The following is a 19,511-nucleotide window of genomic DNA, read 5'->3' as shown; positions in this document are numbered from 1 at the left end:
AATAAATAATAGTTAGCAAAGAAAAAAAATGCGATTCAATGTAATAATGCCATAGATGACTGCGATATACCTATAACATAAAGACAAGATTAGTCGAAAACGAAGAAATGAATACCACAATACTTTCCCCAAAAGACTAGGTTTCAAGCTACGACAAAAATAAAATCGTACTGTCAAATTTCGCGGTTAAATCAATTTTTTGACAGCTTAGAATTTTAGAAATTTGAAACAGCCGGTTTGAGTGAAGTGTTTTCATTTTGCATTATTTCTATTCTAAATATAAATTTTCGGATAAGTTACATATATTTCGTATTTGAGGTAAAATGACGGTAGGTGAAGTGAGCAAAAACTTGCCATGGTAAGTAAAATCTTACAATATATGATATCTAATAGTGAACTGTTTCAATTTCATAGTAACAGAGCTTAACTTTTTACATGTTATGTTTCAGGGTGGAGAAATATCGTCCTTCCAAATTAGAGGATTTGATATCGCACGATGATATTATAAAAACAAGTAATAATTAATAAATAATGTATGTTATCAATCTTATCACTCACTTTTTAGGTTATTTTATTGTTGTTGTTTTGTTTTAGTCAATCAATTTATGAAGGAGAACCAACTTCCACATCTGCTATTCTATGGTCCCCCAGGAACAGGAAAGACTTCTACGATATTGGCATGTGCCAGACAAATGTACACACCACAACAATTTAATTCTATGGTACATAATTTTGTTTTATTTTAAATAGCCAATATTACTATGTATTACATATTTAATTCTTTGCTGATTAGTAAGTATTGATATCGAGGAGGTAAATCTATTGATTACTAAGTAAATACTGAAGAATACATGATTATTAAAATCCTGACTAAACAAGAAAGCTTATAAGTAATAATATAGATCCATGGTCAGTTTCATGGCTCATCTAAACCTCAAAATAGTGTGTTATTAGCAGGTAAAATAGTTTAGTTGTGGTCTCTTTTATTACACAAGGTCTAAGAAACGTACTTAATACACATAGTAATAAAACAACTATTATCTTTACTCGTATTTATATGATTGAGGCAAATAATAATGTATAGTACTCTACCATTATATGATTTGTCAGGTTTTAGAGCTGAATGCATCAGATGACCGAGGTATTGGCATTGTGAGAGGACAGATACTCAGTTTTGCATCAACAAGAACAATATTTAAAGCTGGACCTAAGCTGATCATTCTCGATGAGGCTGATGCAATGACCAATGATGCTCAAAATGCTCTTCGCAGGAGTAAGTTCATATTAATATATTATTGCATGTTCCTGACTTTCACTGGTCTAGTTGGTTAAGCCATCCCACCAGGCTATGAGAGTAAAGGAATAGAGAGTGTACCTGTGTATTATGCACACACATAGACACTGTAAACAAAGACTTGCAGAGTTAGCTGGTTTCTATGAAACTGGCCTCCATAGCTGAACATTGGGAGGACATTACATTATTTTATTATCATGTCATCGGCACTAGATATTACTCTTGAGTGTTTCTCTCAAGCAAGAATTTCAGAAATTTATTTTATTTTTGATGTGTCTGTTACATTAGCAAAATAATTCTAAAGTTACTATGCAGTTTGGCACCATTTCTTAATTTTTGTGTGGGTAAATGTCACTTTTTCCTAATTTCCTTTGAAATCTATTCACAACTCATTTATTTCGTGTTATGTTAAGATCCTGGATTGTTAAAATTGCGTCAAGGAACTGTGTCTTTACCATTTCCTATTCTCTCCCAAACAGTTTTCTGTGTAAAACTAATTATGCAGCTTAATTGGCATTGTATTATGTAGTATAAAACTAGGCATATAGAAAATAAACTTCTCTCCACATACTCATTACATTTTTAATAAATTCGCGAGCTTGCTTAGCTAACAGCTATTTACTTCAATTAAAATTCACAAATCTGCCAGCACGCACTGTAACGTTTTCATTCCGATTCTTTGCATTAAATATTAAGAGTTCGTTCGGAACACACGATACGAGACTATTGATTAACTGAGCGTTATAAATCTATATTAGGGCTATCCATTTATTAGTTATACGCGTTTTCGCTATTGATACAAGAATCAGTGTTGTGGGACACTACTTAATCAGTTGCCATGGATATTAGTGTGAACACAAATGAATACGGCTAGGCACATGTACAACAATTGAATATAATTTTAATTTCGTTATTAAATAAGGAGATTAGCTGTGATCTTTCAAGTCTGATAAAGTCTCAGTTTGTTATTAAATGATTTCTACAGAAACAAATGTTTTAAAATGTCGGATAGTGACGATGAAGAAGCTCAGTGTCGAACTGTTAAAATTACAATTGTTGGTGAACCATCAACTGGAAAAGTAAGTACACAAACGTATTGAACATTATATAAACATTATTAAGAAGCAGACTACTTAAGTATACATATACGTACTAGTTAACGAGAACCATTTCTTGCACTCATTATGGTGGTGGTCGTGGTCTCTTTAGTTATTCGTTTTGTTTTGTAGAGTAGTCTGTGTTACCGTTACCTCGGCGGGAGCGGCGTGCCGGGCTCCGGCACACAAGGTGCCGAGGTGATGGCCGGCCAGTGCCTCGGCCTGCGCCCCTCCGTGCCGCTGCAGCTGTGCGACGTCGCCGGAAACGCACTCGCCACTCATATGCTTGCTAATTACTTATATGCTTCTGATGTAAGTTGACCTCTTAAAATTTAAAAAAATAATTTATTCTAGTTTTAACACCTGTTTTGCTAACCAGCATTTAATTTTCAGATTATATTGTTTGTATATGACCTTACAAATCTACAAAGTTTTGAAAAGTTAAGTGTATGGATTACGAGAGTAAAGGAGATACTAGAGAACGAGGTGAAGAAGCCGTTGATGGCGTTGTTCGGCAACAAGTCTGATTTAGAACATCAGAGAGCCGTGAGACTGTCCTGCGTACAAAAGTTTGCTTCGGAACATTTACTAGAATCATTCAAAGGTTCTGCGAGGACGGGCGAAATGGTAATTTTATCAATATGTACCTTAAAATATAGACGTGTTTACATGATATTTTTATCTCCAAAAAAGAGTGGAAGTAAGATACTGCGCCGGCGTTTTTATATTAATATACAGCATCGGGAATAGTTTCAGAACTGTCTCTTAAAATACAGGCATTCTAGCCTAGTTTAACAGACAGGGCTCGAAAAAGTGTTTAATAAGTAACTGTACATTGTTACCTATGGCAACAATATTGTAATGCACTGCATTGTACTTTCTTTTTTGGTGATAAATAAATTTATTATTACATTATTATTATCTCTATGCTATAATAACATTTACACAATATTTTGCATGTGTCAAAATTATCTAATCTATTTCTTAAATGGCTAAGAATAATATAAACATTGCTCCTTCAGGTAACGCATGCATTCACAAGCCTAGTGGGGCGCGTGCTAGGAGTAAAGGCGCGTCGACTGCCGCCTCTCATGATCAACGGCAAGTCACCGCTGCCCAAAGACAAGGAACTCAACGGCCACACACCGATATCACTGCAAGGCGAACCCGCCCAGTCGCTCATCATGAACAGAAAAACGTTGAGAAAAGTACAGAGGAAGGCCTCCTCTACTGTATGCGCTGTACAATAATAAATTGATATTTAAAATGTTATTTTTATTTGAAATTAACAGTACCACAATTTTTTACCTGTTTTGTTTTCGTCATCTTTAGCAATAATCGTCATATTTCAACCAATTTAAAAAAAAGATCCTCTCTCAATTATACACTTGAACTTTCCTGACTCAATATGTGTTTACGTGAAAGCGCATGAAAATCGAACAACGCAATCACGGACAGACAAAACACGCCGAGTACTTATTTTATTTAGTATGCATAAACAGGGGGACCTAATTATATCCAATGTAAATCTTGATTTCGTATGGAGAAGTATTAAATGATCTTAAATGTTATTATGTTTTGTATTTCAGTAATAGAGAAGTACACAGAAAACGTGAGATTCTGTATCATTTGTAACTACTTGGGTAAAATAATACCTGCGCTACAGTCAAGATGCACGCGGTTTCGCTTCGCTCCGCTGCAACAGACGCAAATAATACCGCGGCTCAAAGAGGTCGCTGCGGCTGAAGGGTAATGTATTAACAGCTATTGGCACTATACATTTAAAAACAATAAACAACTAATAATCTAAAGAACTTTTTGACAATAGAACCATCAGCATCATTCATGCAATATGTACAGAAAAACTGAATGTTTTTTATTCATTAGCAGATTTATCATTGACTGTTTTTTAGTTAACTTTCGATCTATTTATCTATCAAATCAGCCCGTTTCCACCTACTGCTGAGTATAGGCCTCCCCCTCAGTACAAAGTAAACTTTACAAATACTTAATTTTAAATATTTTCTCAATTCAGTGTGAAAATGTCAGAGGACGGAGTGAAGGCACTGCTGGCGCTGTCTGGCGGCGACATGCGCAAGGTGCTGAACACGCTGCAGAGCACGTGGCTCGCCTACCGTGACGTCACCGAGGACAACGTGTACACTTGCGTGGGACACCCCCTACGCTCAGATATCAGCAATATACTGAACTGGCTCCTCAACGAGAACGACTTCGCTATGTGCTTCAAACGTATCCTTTTCCAACATACTTTTTTTTTAAAAGACATCTCCCGCACTAGGAATTGCTCTTGTGTCGCGGGGACTATTATTCACTGACTTAGGGAGGAGGAGGTTGTCAATTCGATTGTATGGTTTTTATGATATGAGTATTTGATAGCGGCAGAAAGGGCTTGAGAGCCAGCTCATCAACGGTTTTCCAAAAAGTAGACAACAGCTGGGGCGGTGGGCTAGTCTTAAGCCCGGTATTCATCTCAGCGACTGCTTCACGATACGATCACTCGGCTTTATTACAAAATGATATAAGACTTATGAATTATAATTTCTATTAAGTATTAAATATCTCGAAGGTGTCGTATAAAATTTCTTTACATCATTCCACACAGATATTCAAGATCTGAAAATTGCTAAAGGTTTGGCGCTCGGCGACATTCTGACTGAAATTCATACAATTATACAAAGAGGTGCGTTATAGTGTTTACATCTAGAAAAGATAATAAATAGTTATAAATTGATCAGTCATCAATAATTAAACATTTCTGTTGTGTTAAAATAAGTGTTTTTTTCAGTGAAACTACCGCCAGAGGTTTTGGTGACGCTACTGATCAAGATGGCGGATGCGGAAGCTAGGCTTGCTTCGGGATGTAGCGAACGTATTGAACTGGCCGCTCTCATCGCTGCCTTCCAAGTAGCGCGGGATCAAGTCAAAATAGACCCTGCCGACACATAAGTCTATGTTACGTAAGGTAACATAGACTTATGTGTCGGCATAGGGCTAGGGGGTTATCACGTATTCAGTTGACAAAATAAAGCCACTATGCTCTACATTGTGTTCTCTCTTACCCACTTATTCATAAAAATATATGAAGTTATGAAAGGCTTATAAAGTGTTTTCTTTCTTTCACTCCTTAGCGAAATGAAAAAGAGAAAACATATTATAGTAGCTTTTTAACTAAAATAGGTTTATAGTGTGTTTATGAATAAGAGGGTTAGATTATAGTGATTAACACGTTACGACAAAGCAGCCATGTATTGCATAGTGGCTATCTGCACATTAGTTGTCAACTGAGATACATGATAAGCCTACCGGTCTTACTCCGTGTCTTGAACACTCACGATGCAGGTATTCAAGCAATAATTTGAACTGAAGTGGGTATTGTAAGTTTATATTACCATAAAACTGTTTTCGAAGGTTCCTTAGCAGTCAAAAGAAAGCGACTTAAAAAAAATTGTTATAAGTAGGTGGATTTCGGCTTTAAGTCAGGATCGCTATTGAACTAAACAACAAAACAAACCGATTTTATAAATACCTACATATTTCGCCACATTGATATAATAATATACTGATTATTCAGCTCTGTCTCTATCTGTAAGTGGCTCTTATCCTTAATAAATTATTCACAATTTTGTTACTGGTTACAACAAATAAAAACAATAAATTAATAAATTATCTTTTAATTTTAACTTATGCTATATCTAAACTTAGGACTAATCGGTATTTACAAGTCTTATTACTATCATGATCTTTTTGTTAAGATCTCTTTGAGAGCTATAACACCACAAAAACGATATTCAATCTATTCGATTACATTCGTCAAAATTCTAAATGCATAAGTACCCTAACCTAGTTATCCTGTGTAAGTAGGCACCTTCCACGGACCAATTAAGAACTGAATTACTAACATCAAACTTCACAGCATTCATAATATTCAAATGGAAATACTTTTTACATTCACGTTTGCTCAACTGGTTTTACTTCCTTATAGAAAGGAACTATTATGACGCATCGATTTCTTTAATCAGCGAAGTATAATAATTGTTCTGTACTGAGTGCGCCTTTGCAGTGCAGATAATCGTAGATAATTATTGATATACTAACGGATATATCTGTGATTTTGTAGTCAGATAATATGTTTTATATTGCTGCCTTGTAAGCGAATTCTGAGATATCGGCAATGTTTACTTTTATCAATCCGCTATCAACACTATACTTATGTGATCGGTATTTACTCTGAAGGGAATGTGTCGCACGAACTCACAGTTCGTCTTGATGACAATGTTGGTGTAGTAGGCACTGCCAACAAGTCTGCATTAAAATTCCGTATGATCTGCTAAGTTTTGGCATTGATTTACTAACATTGAGATTTTATTCATGTCGGAGAGTTTATCCAAATATGTTTGACACGAAGCTGTTGAAGGAGTTAGAGAGCGAGGCGAAGATGCCAGGCGAGGCGGGGGGCGAGGGCGGCAGGCGCGGGGGCAGCGCCACCGGCCGGTAGTACGGACCACCGTCAATGCGCTGAAACGTACAACATGCGTATTAGATATCAGTCTTTTCCGTAGATTTCTATTTAATAACCGCTCCCATAAAATTGATAAAGACATTTAAATCTTGATAATAAAGCAATCAACGATATAAAAATAGTTTCAACTCGAAGTTCTTATTAAGGTATTATTATACCCGTGCAAGTAATATGTACATAAGGTCGCTTGACCTGCAGGTTGAACATGTAATTACATATAAAAGGTAGCGTCTGAGGTTAAATTATATACATTTGTGAATTACTCACCTTCACCGAAGATTCTAATCTAAAAAAATAGGGGCAATATTTACATAAATTACAAATATGAGTTAATCAGTATAATCTCTATGTACTTTGTTAAAGTTTCTTATAACGCAGAGTATATTATAATAAAACTAGCTATATATACTTATTTGTACTTATGTACTCAATAATCTAAAATCGTAGAACTACTAAGCAGGCAAGTTAAGTAATACACAACACTTCACTATACAAAAATCACGACTTGGCTACAATATTAAATTAAACAATAAGTCCGCTCAGGTTGCTATGAGTGAGTTATCTAAGAAAATATACATAGCCTAAGCGGAGTTCATATTAAAATTAAAGACTAAATGGTCGAGATCAGTCTTCGGGGAACACAATAGCTCCATCACTAACAGGTGCGGCTGTGGTCGTAGTCGTCGTGGTGGGAAGCTTCACCGAGCTCGACATCTTCGCCTTCGCCTGCTTTGGTTCGTAACCCTAGGGACCCAAAAACTATTTGTAGCCACACCACCAACATTATGTGCAACAGTTATATACAACAGGTAGACATGATATTTACAAGTCATTCATTTATAATACACTCGAGCCACGTTTATAGAAATAGGTAGGTATACTTTAGAGACTAGAATTAATACGATTTTAGCTGGTTTAACAAAAGAGGGGGTTTCAATATGGTTCAGATACTTGTTCCGGACGCAGGAGAATCCGTAGGTTCACACATTTGCTTAGGCATGTGATTTTACGGTGATATGGTTTACCTTTTCCATATTGTCTACAAACGCGACTTTAGATGTCTCATGTTAGGGTAGGCTATTAGGATTTGTTTTATTGTAAGGGACAGTACAATTTGTTGCAATGTAAAAATACCGTAAGTATATTACAAAATTGACAGGGAAGCATTCAGGACTAAGGAGTACCAAACCATTGAATATAGGTTCGTGTAAAATATACAGTGTATTATGTACTTGGTTTTTGGTATGGATCACAAACTATTTACACAAGGTAGCACTCTGCACTACACTATATATTTACTTACTTTGGCTGAATGTAGGGTTATATTTAAGAGAGTAGGGTGACTCTCTATAACGATGAATTCTACTTCTTGGGGTAGATAACCTTCAGCAGAAACCTGTAAACAAACCAAGTTCAGGATATGAGCATTGAGACCTACTTACTTTAAAAAATGACTATCGCTTGACTGTAACCAGCCAGACAAGAAGTAATTTCAGTTTTATATTTGAAACCAATAAAAGTAACGTTAATGATGATAAGGGCATCTAATAATAATTATGTTTTTTTGGAAATAAGGTAATTTACCGCGCCGTATCTATATACGCTACAGGTAAGCGTAGGTAGAGATTAAGTTCAATTTAAATGATGACGCATATTTTACGATTGAATCAGATTGACTGACCTCATAGGGGTACGTTAGCATACTGCCAGCTAAAAACCAATTTATATTTCAGTCTAATAATGAGAAAAAATCCGATCCAGCAATCAAGCCGCAACCTTCATCATTATGACGTGTCGTCGTGGGATGAGATTTTGCTTCTCCTTTAAACGCCTTAATATAACTAATAAGTATTATACTGATTACTTACATCGATCCTGTAGGTGCCGGGCAACAAGATACGCCAGAACTCTCCGTACTTCGTGGTGTGGTAGGCGACGTCGCGGCCTTTTACCTTCACAGCCGCTCGTTCAACTGGGTTGCCGTTCTCATCCATCACGAACCCATGTGCTCCACGGTGAGCCTCAGCCAAGTATTTGATAAGAGACTGCAAATTAGGTACAATGGTTATATTTTCCCGCAATTGGTGACAGAATATAGGCACACCCTGACATCGCTTGGAGCTATAGGATTGCGATCCGAAGACCTGCGAATTATATTACAACTTAGCGATTAAATTGTGGTGAGATCAGATTAATGGTGGTGTGATATATAAGGTACTAACAACTATGGCGAAAGTATGAAAAACTGATCAGTGTCCGTAGCGTATTTCGCAAGAACAACTTTTTTCAAGTAAGTAGTTAAGTATTTTAAATAATAAATGCTCGCGGGTCGACAGTTATACTGAATTAAATGTAGTAAAAATCCTTTTCTTAAAATATAAACAATTTCCTACATCGTACCCACTAGGTAGGAACGCACTAATTGTTTCTTAGCTGTAATGACTTACGAGCATGTGATTGTCCGGTTCTCGGTTCGATTGACTGTACCATTGCTTTTACAGAATAAATACTAGCATTCGCTCCCTACGTCAGCTGCGATGAATTTAAATAGCTGCATTTTTTTCTTACCAAGTTTTTTCAAACCAAGTAGCCAGGTAAATTAATGGTCGTAGGTCGTAGCCGTAGTTTGTCAGTAAAATAACTATTAATAATATATTGATCTCCATTGTGAGTCTAGATGACTAATTAATCATCCCATTCCCATTCATAGTTGTTGTCAGAACGTTAACGAACCCACTATAACGGAGAACAGAAACTAGTCAGAAGCATTTAAAGAAGTATTTGCTGGTCATCCATGTCGTGTCGATAACACACGATAATCTTTTAAACTTAGATGAAGTCGTTGTAGTAAGGGTTATTCTGTAGTAAGGGCAGGTAGTAGTGCGTAGGCACTATCCGGCATGCGTGCATGTTTAGTTGGTACAAGCGTGTCGTAACACTCGTAACTGAACTAACAGACATATCCAATATCTATATGTATTATATGTATAACGTTGTCATAGATTATTTAATCTTATCATTGTTATCAATTATCAGTAGGTACTTCCAAATACTTTAAATTGGGCAGCGACTCGGTTTTTTGTTTATTCGTAAAGTCTTGCTGTCTTAAATATTAAGTCTAAAAGAGGACCAGATTATAATATTTGTAAACATGGATTTACTTAAACGTTGTTCAATTTTACTAACAATTTTAGCGGCTGCCAATGCAAATGCCGTTGAACCACCAAGACAAGCTGTGGCGACTTTGCTAAATCGAAATCCTTTGGATAATAGAGACATCACTGGTACGGTTGTGTTTACAGAAACGTCAAATGGCACGCAAATTACTGGAACTATCGTGGGATTACCGGCTGGAAAATATGGATTCCACGTGCACGAGATGGGAACTATTGTCACTTGTGATGCTGCAGGAGGTCATTTCAACCCTGATGGCACGAACCATGGCGGAATAGATCACGAAGTACGTCACGTCGGCGATCTCGGAAACGTTGAATTCGAAGGGGCTATTCTCGGAGTATCCAATATTAATATAGTGGACACTGTTCTAACACTGCGAGGACGCAATAATATTGTTGGCCGAACGTTAGTACTGCACGCGGAGGAGGATGACCTCGGCCTGGGAGGTAACGAGGGCTCGCTGACCACTGGCAACGCGGGCGCTCGAGTGGCGTGCGGAGTTATTGGTATTGCAGCTCCTCTCGACCCATGGAACTCCGCTGCCACCAGTTCACCATCAATATTAGTTTTTATCGCTTCCGCAATATTCGTTTATGTTCGGGCATAGTGAAAATTACTATGACGATAACGTACCTATTAAAGTAATTTTATGATAACACTGTTGTTGTTTCTTTTTTTGTTTTGTTGTATACTAATGATTATTAAAGTCGCAATTCACCTGTTTGTTATCTTGCCAGTACTTTGCCAGCTCGTGCGCTGGTGGGAACTTGCAGCATGAGATCTCCAGGGTCACTTCCATGCATCCGTGCCACAAGTAGTTATAATCTTGCATGCCACCTGCAATGTACGACCATTATTTAAATTGCTGGCTACTGACCCGGACGTGATCAACCTGACATTGTTGTTATAACGCTCGAGTTACAATTTACGAAAGGAGATGAAGCTGGATGGTCTACTTTCGTTCAAGCATCCTTCATGTGACATGGCGACCATTTCATTAGTAGTAGCGGTCAATGACTGTAATTGTTTAGTATAATTTACCTGTCAGCGGGTACCACGCAGCGCCATTAGTAATGCCTTGCTCGAAGCGTGGCGAGCCGGACTTGCAGGAGACGCCGCGAGACATCTTGGCGTGGTTGTTGGAGTACACGAGCGACAAGTGGCGGAACACGTCGTCATCCGGTGCTATCGATGGCGTGTGAGCGTAGCTCTGGAACACTGCGTTCAGCGGACATGTTGGCGGAAACGAAATGTTCATTAATACACAATTAAATCATCCACAACTATTGGTTTCATTAGCATATACTGATACTTCACCCGAGCACCAAACTGAAGACCTGCATATTCCTGGTTTGCGTGAAAGTAAAACATGACAAATTATAGTCAGATTATCAACGTAGCAACAAATGTAAAATCTTTTATTTTGGCATAATCACTTAACCTGCTGTAGATTACCGCTCTTAATAAAGCTGTAGAGTGCCGCTGTCAAGTATTGTGCCCAGGTATATAAAATGTATAGTTATGTCTATAATTAGACGTCATTATCGCAGAAATCTAGTATAATCATTTAGTTAGAATACGCTTAAACCAAGCAATCACTGGATTTAAGTTCATCAAAATTATAATCATGTGAATCCAAACACATGACAGGAAACATGTGACGAAACGGACAATTGGACACGGTTACGAAGCAATAAAAGTAAATGTTATTGATAGTTACTGGCACTGGGTGTATTGTCGTATGGATATGAGGCCACGAGCGCGCCCCCGTGCAATGATCCTGACAGCACAAACTGTATCTTGCTGATCCACTCCTTGACGGCTTCCGTCTCCGGCTGCGGCTGCTTCGTGTTCGCTTTAAAGAAGTCCGGGAAGTTTCGGTTCAGATCGTAGCGCCGAGCGTTGTGCCTGCAAATGATTTATACTATGCAAATCAAATCTATCGTCGATATTTGATGAGCACTCTAGATTCAAATTAGTATTTTTTAAACACATTTATTTGACTACCAAGAATATTTTTCATATAGGTAGGTAAATAAGTTTAATATGCATTTAATGAATAATTATAGTGCATGTTTGGTAAGTCGACATAATGCCTATGTTTCAAAATTCTCTATGACTCGTTTTAGCATGACCAACAGTTTAATAAGTCAATCGTTGTTTGAATTGAACTTTTCACTCTGTTGCTCATTTGGGTTACATGGATTTCATGACTATTATATAGCTAGTATTTCTGTTCATCCGTCATGTTTTACATTTATTATGGTTAAGCAATAGCGTGTCAATAGCGATCATAATAATAAGTATTAGAGTTATTGTGTGAAGTGGCCTCATACCTGCCGTATGTGGTGTCACACTGTCCTTCCTTTGAGATTGCGAAACCGTCTGGGTTCATGGAGGGCATCAAATGTATCCTTGTGTTGTCCAGTAACCATTTGATGTACGGGTCAGTGTCGTACGACGTTACTAAATGCTGAAAACATTAAAATCGCTTTTGTATTACCTACTTTGACCTACTAAGCTAGTTAGAGAGAATGACTCTACATAGAGTCCTTAAACTGTATTTGTTTTAAAGTATTTTTTTCACTGTTAAAGTAGAGTAGTATTATCCATAACTTTTTACTTTAAGTATAATATCACCCCCCTTGCGTTTTTAACAATATACCCTATCTATAGATTTCTGAACTTGTTATAGATAAGATAAATCATGTGTGTCGGGTTTACTTTCTATACCACTTGTCAGGTTTGCTACTTTGTCCAACAGGCGGATAAATGTACACAGTTATGTCGATTAGGAAATGTGTTGTGGGAACGGTGGTTAAACACCGGTTGTAACTAACTTGTATAAGCTGTAGTAGTAGCTCTCGGCCGACTGCTTCGTTTCCGTGAATGTTGGCCACATACTTGACGTCGGGCTTGCCGATCATGTGCTCGTACGGCGACGCTGACACCACCATCACCCACAGGTCTCGGCCTGGATTTAATACAAACTTATTACCTTGCTACAACTTAATATTAATGGTCCGCGTTGTAAAGTTAATATCCTAGTTATTCTCGTGTAAAGATTTAGAATAAACACAATTGAATGTATTGTGAAATTTGATATACTTAATCTGTAGCATTATCGGTTTGGTTCAGTTAAACCAATAAGACAAGTTTTTTGGTTTGTTGCACTATACGGAATATCACCACCAAGATCTTTTGTGATTAGTTATTATCAGCAGAGACCAAAAAAATACAGGAAAACGAAAACTTCTGACGTGGAATACTTATGAAGAGTGATTAATAGAGGCGATTAAGGACCGATAACATTTCGATAAAGGGAAAAGTATTGAAAATATTTTAAAAGTATAAACAAGTAAGTCTGTATCATTCTGTGGCATATAACCTGTTATGGTGGTGGTTGTAAATAAATACTTACATAAAAAGAAACCAATATTTGTGGTAGGTATACTTAATATAGACAGCAATTATAGATTACTAGCTGACCCGCGCAACTTCGCTTGCGTCACATAAGAGAGAATGGGTCAAAATTTTCCCCGTTTTTGTAACGTTTTTCGTTGCTACTCCGCTCCTATTGGTCGTAGCGTGATGATACATAGTCTATAACCTTCCTCGATAAATGGACTATCTAACACTGAAATAATTTTTCAAATCGGACCAGTAGTTCCTGAGATTTGCTCGAAACAAACAAACAAACAAACAAACAAACAAACTCTTCAGCTTTATAATATTAGTATAGATAAACTACCTTGTACAGATTTTCCAATAGAATAGAGAGCAGTTAGGGCCGGGTACTTCGCGGAGACAGCTCGCAGGTATCTGGTCATCTGGTCATGGTCGTGGTACCGGAATTCTAGCTCTGGTCCGTTCTCTCTCGATTCAACTTCACCTAGATTGGTAGATACCTCTTCTGTGGTGATTAAAATAAATACGATAAAACAAACACTTGATAAAACTGCTACAAGTTTTTAAAATCAAATTATAGTCGTTAGATAACATCAATGGCTTTAATCTTTTTCCGAGATCTTGCACTAAAGAACGTGTGAAAAAATTTACGTTTGGGAATAAGTAATAAATTCCACGCTATTGTATTAAAATTGTAGAGTTACAGTTGGCCGTATTAGTTAAATTCCATTCAGCGTAAAGTGTAAATATCTACATACCTGTATTAAAGCTGGGGTTAGAGAGCGACTGAGATCGTGTAGCAACCAAAAAGGTCATCAGGAGGAAAATGCGAGGTATACTCGCTTTCGCAGCACCAGCCATCTGCAAACATTGTTACTACATAGTATATTGTGACGAACGACAACTTGTTGATCGTTTGTTATAAGGTAAAGGTAAAACATTAATGCATGCACAAAGATGACCAATAAATAAATAGTTGATACAGGGAGGTTAGAAAATGAGAGTTTGTGTTTAACGAGTTAGTTTATTAATAGCAAATCGGTGAAAACGCCAGTGTTGGGTAAGGCGGAGTGGAATAGAGCTTTCTTTTTAATGTTATGACAGTAAGGTTTGGGCGCGCGCGCACCAGTTATGTCGGTCCAACCGGTCCCTCGGCGTGAAGGTCACTGGGTCAGTGGACCGACCTTATCTACACACTAACACTCAATATTTTGTGTGATACGAGTCTAAGTTTCATATAAAAGTACACGATTATAGTAGGTAGGTATATTGTTAAGTTCGATATAAGAACCTACATTGGCATTTTAAATATTCTTATTGCAGGTGAAGCGAGTAGAGATAGAAAACAGGTTTCTTTCATTTGCTAATCACTGACTAACAACTAATAAATAATAATCGCTATGTATTGCACTATCAAAGCGTCTTTAATAATAATCTGTTAGTGCATCTCATGCAACCGTGGCTTATATTAATGCGACGAATTAACATGTTTTTTAATAATATGCAGCTACTGCGTTTGTGTAAAATTGTGTAAGTACATTTGCTTACTTGTAGTGTCATACTATGATCATGTGCAATTCGTTGTTCCAAGAAATGTTTTATAAAACGCCGACGATAACCTACGATGTCGTTGATGTCTTTTGTAAATCAATATTTACAACAATCAATTAATTATGTACCCTATATTCGTAAAATACTGCATACTCATAATATCAGTGAATTGATACCGCATTGTGTACTTACATAATGTTTACATTTATCAAATTAAAAATAATTCCGTGTGACAAAAAATTAAAAGTAATCAATTACATCTTCTTATCAAATTCTATTCATAGTTTTGAGTCGTTCCTTCCATCGAATACTCGCCAAATCGGAAAATAAGCTTTATCTCTATGTAGGTAAATACATAAGCTGATAAATAATAAGCAATGAAGGAAATTGTCCGTTTATTTCAGGAAAAAAGATAACATCTTTCATTCAAACTGTGATCGCGTTTTAATTTTGGTGGTGAAGTCATCGTGATAATTGGTAATTGTAATGATTAAAAAAAACATTTTATAGCACCCTAATGTAGGAAGTAATACTTCATTAATTATTATATACTTAAATCTATTCCAAAAAACATATTTTTTGTTAGGCTTTCTTGGAATTACTATCTAAAGCTTTTAAAGAGATTTTTCGATTTGATTTGTATAGTCATCATAATAAAATTTAATGTTCATTGTGTTGCTTTCTTTTATTTTATTCACTTAACGCGTGACACGGTATGGATGGACAGTGGATGTTTTCTAAGAATTTTAATTACAACGCAATGACGAGAGCAGATTGACCTCTATGCACGATATGACTCAAGTTAGCAGCTATGCGTTAAAATATCATAATAATATTAAATCAGGTAAATCCCAGTGGCCGGTGATTCAAGCTTATCGACATAAACATAGGTCCTGCTATAAAAATATTCATGACTGTATAAGATAACGCAATTGTTTTGTATGATTATCTCCATAAAATAAGTAGCTATGATTAGCATGGTGGATATTTAAGGATTTTTTACTTTATAACTACGGATCTTAACATGTGACAGGATATGAGATAATATTAAGTTGAGAGCATCATTGCGTCTTTTCAAAAAAGTACTTAAGTCTGGTTGCATACGAAATATATTGATGGTATAAGGTGCAAATGAAATATTTGGCCGGCATTAATAAAAAAAATTAATGCCTGTTCATAATAGTATAGGATTGAGTAATTTTTTATAACATTGATAAAGAAAAAAAACAGAGTTATGTGATTAGAATTAAAAATATATACAATCGTACAGCTAGTATTACAAATATGATTGATTAACAAATTATCTTTATTTTCTTGCTTCGCGACGCAAATGGGTGTACATAGGTGTTTTTCTGATAATACATTCATTTATTTTGACTATGCTCTTATTCATCTACAATAAATGGGTATAGGCCAAAGTTGACGAAAGCTTACATAAAGTGATAATTTCCTGCACATTTTGTTAAATTCCCGAGACTTGCGGCCTTCTTTGCGGAAAAATGGGGTAAAATAGTTAACGTTTTTTCTTATTCTAGGCGTTGCAAGATAAATAACATGCTACTTCTTTTAAATAAGACTTTCAGCAAAATAATTGTTAATATCGCAGACTGCGTGAGCGTGGTTCGCGTGTTTTGGTCGATTTGGCTTTTGTATCGCTCTCGAGACACCCAGACATGTGTAAATATGTTATCAATCATTGAGATATTTGATTAGTCCATTCAGTGTTATCAACAAAGCCGATTAGGGAGTCCCTACATACATTGTTTGGCTTATAATTAATTACGGTTCTCTTGAGACTTATTGCTCTATAAATTCTAACAGAATAAGTAATTCTTGTAGTTACTAAATAATTTTTAAGAATGTAGTTTTTGTTATTACCTATAAGTTTCTTTTTTCAGATTCTATGTCAATGAAAAGTGAAAACATCGACAAACGGTGGACCGGACAATATGTTTTATGAGTTTGTGATGAATTCATTCGCTATATGAATTGTATCTGACCACACGCAACATAAGTATGTAAAGTCATATTTATTTACACCTAGTAAAATGTAGAGCCGATTTAATTCTTTATATATCACTATGAATTTAAATTTATAAATCTTGAAAATATAATTAACACCAATAGCTTTTTATTAACCGTTTTTAATGCTTCGTTATTTAAAGAATTTCGAATAAACTAGAATGAATATAAAACACAATGATTGCTGGGTACCTACTCCATTTTGCTGTTATTATGCGATTGTTGTTTGGATTTTCTCATATATTCTAGTGAGCCGTGAGACTCTTAAATGGCCTAAAAAAGTTAAAGCGTTGCTGGTTGTACCTAAGTACCTACCTATGTAACTTGCGTTCAAAGAATGGCGTAGCCAAGAGATGTCTAAGTCTTAAAAAAACGCAGAGATTTACAGAGCACATCTACCTAGTTAAGTAGTACCTGTATTTCTAGCCACATGTCAATCATTAAAATAAGAGCAGTCTAGGTACTACTATCATTAAAATTATATAAAAATAATACATTTCACGCATTTAAGAAGATGCGGCAGGGTGATGTGTCATAACAACGGTTTTTTGCAGCTTTCCTTTTGCTGTTGGCACGTTAACCCTATTGTCGTGGTCCCGCTAAATGAACAGACTTTCCATTTCAAATGACATCAAGTCAACAATTATTACGCCTACAATAAAACAAATATATGCCTTTTATAATGTAACAAATCAAGCCACATATGAAAATGTTATAGATGCTTAAGTTAAGATGAGCTTAGCTATTAGCCTTGGCCTAATTAAAAGTCAAATAGCCTAGTCACGGCCTTTTTGCGCATAGTCTGTATCTTGTCTTAATTTCGAATGAATTCTTTGCGATAAGTCTTTTATTACGGTATTTCGTGCTACATTATGAACCGGACTGCTTTTTTTAGAATAAATGCTAAGAAACCATAGCATGTCACATAATGTAACGGCAAATTGCTGCCATACATGTCACATTAGTGTATTAGATGATTTAAAATGACCCGTGTTTGTATTACAAATATGTAAATAGTAGTACTATTGGTATGTTAAGTTCGTATATTAATAATCCACAATATTTTATTATTCAAGCGTTGGTCGTATCGCAGCTATATCAAAATGTGAAACTTCATTGATGCACCTTGCATCGTTAATCAACAAACAATGCAGCACACTTTTTTTGTTATGTGAAAGTTAGAATCGAGAGCGTTTTGAATAGGCATGCCGACTGAAGTAGTTGATAAGAATAATAATATATAAATTCGACACGATTATTTTATTCAACTTTACAGTCATATTAAAGTTTACTGAGGTAGAAACGTTTATAAAAAAACATAAAGTTGCAAGTGGTTAACCAGAAAATAACTAAACTATTACATGACTACCAATTTATGTAAGTCTCGGTTTAGACAATTAGATGTGACGTTTAATGATTCAAGAACTGAAATTTTAACAAACAGTAAAGTTTTAAGATATCTGCACATAAGCGTGTACACACATTTTTGAACTTAATTCGGGCTCTAAGATTCATAAGATGGTTAAACTGAAAAGAGACGTAAAGTACTTACCTGATAATGTATCTATCTAAATTTTAGTTAAGATATACTTCTTCTCAGTCTGGCCTAGAACCTAAGTGTTAACTATCCGCATTCTAGTAAACAGGCAGTAGTTTATAGATAAGTCTGTAAAGTTGTAGTAATTTGACTTTTGCCTAAATACGTATATTTTCCATCTCTATGTTGACATTTACCAGTTTCTCACAGGTTTACGTGAGTACATCATGTACAACAAGAACAAAAAATTTGAATTTCCAGTTTATTTTCCTTATTAACTTGTAAACATAACAATTCAAAAAATGCTTATTGAAATGTTTAATTTTTATAAAGCAAGTTTCTTAGTAACTTAGAAAAACATAATACACGCACTTACCTTTGGTGAGAACGTCTAATCTTGTTTCAGCAATAAACAACTGGTGAATTGCATTTATATTGTTTTAGTTCGCACTCGACAACTTAGAGATCGCGGAAAACTGTGCATTTATTGAAGGTTGTAACGCGTGGTGCTTGCAGACGAGCGGACTTCGCTCGACTGGCGACCGTTGGTGGTTTGGTGTTCGCCGTGTCACGCCGTCATCTGCGTCATCCAACACGACACACAACCGGAAAGTGCTTTCTCTCACAACAATGTTTGAAAAAGTGCCCCTAACTCCTCGCAGTAAGGTCTAAATCATATTCATACGTACCGACCATGCTCACTAAACTAGCAGAAGTTGTACTTTCCACTTTAGTGGTTACAGTATAGAAGCGAGTTTGTGAAAAACTTTATACATCGTGCCGTGACGTAGACCAAGTAAGTATTCCCACCTCTCGTCTCATCTGGCACTTTTCCCGCGGATAGAGTTTCTCGTCTACCCGATATTTAATATGCAGTACATACAG

The 19,511-nt window shown here is 36.1% G+C and overlaps 4 protein-coding genes across 7 annotated transcripts; 3 read left to right on the top strand and 1 right to left on the bottom strand.

Moving 5' to 3' along the window:
- Nucleotides 1–209: 209 nt before the first annotated feature.
- Nucleotides 210–6,081, top strand: RfC3 (replication factor C subunit RfC3). The gene is made up of 8 exons (XM_076121895.1): nt 210–358; nt 450–514; nt 595–722; nt 1,111–1,273; nt 3,981–4,140; nt 4,427–4,641; nt 5,015–5,092; nt 5,198–6,081. Exons 1-8 carry the CDS (start codon nt 324–326, stop codon nt 5,356–5,358), a joined length of 1,005 nt encoding a protein of 334 aa, XP_075978010.1. The 5' UTR covers nt 210–323; the 3' UTR covers nt 5,359–6,081.
- Nucleotides 1,296–3,972, top strand: LOC142977802 (ras-related protein Rab-28-like). Its single transcript, XM_076121896.1, has 4 exons — nt 1,296–2,373; nt 2,524–2,703; nt 2,785–3,018; nt 3,414–3,972. The coding sequence occupies exons 1-4, from the start codon at nt 2,296–2,298 to the stop codon at nt 3,639–3,641; spliced, it is 720 nt and encodes a 239-aa protein (XP_075978011.1). The 5' UTR covers nt 1,296–2,295; the 3' UTR covers nt 3,642–3,972.
- On the bottom strand, nt 6,068–19,145 carry LOC142977797 (carboxypeptidase D). 4 transcript variants are annotated; one of them, XM_076121887.1, is made up of 11 exons: nt 19,003–19,145; nt 14,275–14,377; nt 13,860–14,021; nt 12,949–13,082; nt 12,445–12,581; nt 11,829–12,016; nt 11,150–11,341; nt 10,827–10,945; nt 8,800–8,976; nt 8,235–8,327; nt 6,068–6,927 (listed from the first exon to the last, which is right to left on the bottom strand). In XM_076121887.1, the coding sequence occupies exons 2-11, from the start codon at nt 14,375–14,377 to the stop codon at nt 6,793–6,795; spliced, it is 1,440 nt and encodes a 479-aa protein (XP_075978002.1). In that variant the 5' UTR covers nt 19,003–19,145; the 3' UTR covers nt 6,068–6,792. The 4 variants fall into 4 exon arrangements, with proteins under 4 accessions (XP_075978002.1, XP_075978003.1, XP_075978005.1 ...); XM_076121888.1 differs by having other exon boundaries at nt 11,150–11,326; XM_076121890.1 differs by having other exon boundaries at nt 13,860–14,000.
- LOC142977803 (superoxide dismutase [Cu-Zn]-like) lies at nt 10,021–10,766 on the top strand. Its single transcript, XM_076121897.1, has one exon. It carries the CDS (start codon nt 10,083–10,085, stop codon nt 10,713–10,715), a length of 633 nt encoding a protein of 210 aa, XP_075978012.1. The 5' UTR covers nt 10,021–10,082; the 3' UTR covers nt 10,716–10,766.
- Nucleotides 19,146–19,511: the final 366 nt, after the last annotated feature.

The sequence above is a fragment of the Anticarsia gemmatalis genome, chromosome 13, assembly GCF_050436995.1.
Source record: "Anticarsia gemmatalis isolate Benzon Research Colony breed Stoneville strain chromosome 13, ilAntGemm2 primary, whole genome shotgun sequence".
Classification (NCBI taxonomy): domain Eukaryota; kingdom Metazoa; phylum Arthropoda; class Insecta; order Lepidoptera; family Erebidae; genus Anticarsia; species Anticarsia gemmatalis.
Note: the sequence above shows the minus strand (reverse complement) of the source record. Positions and strands in the feature narration are given on the sequence as shown.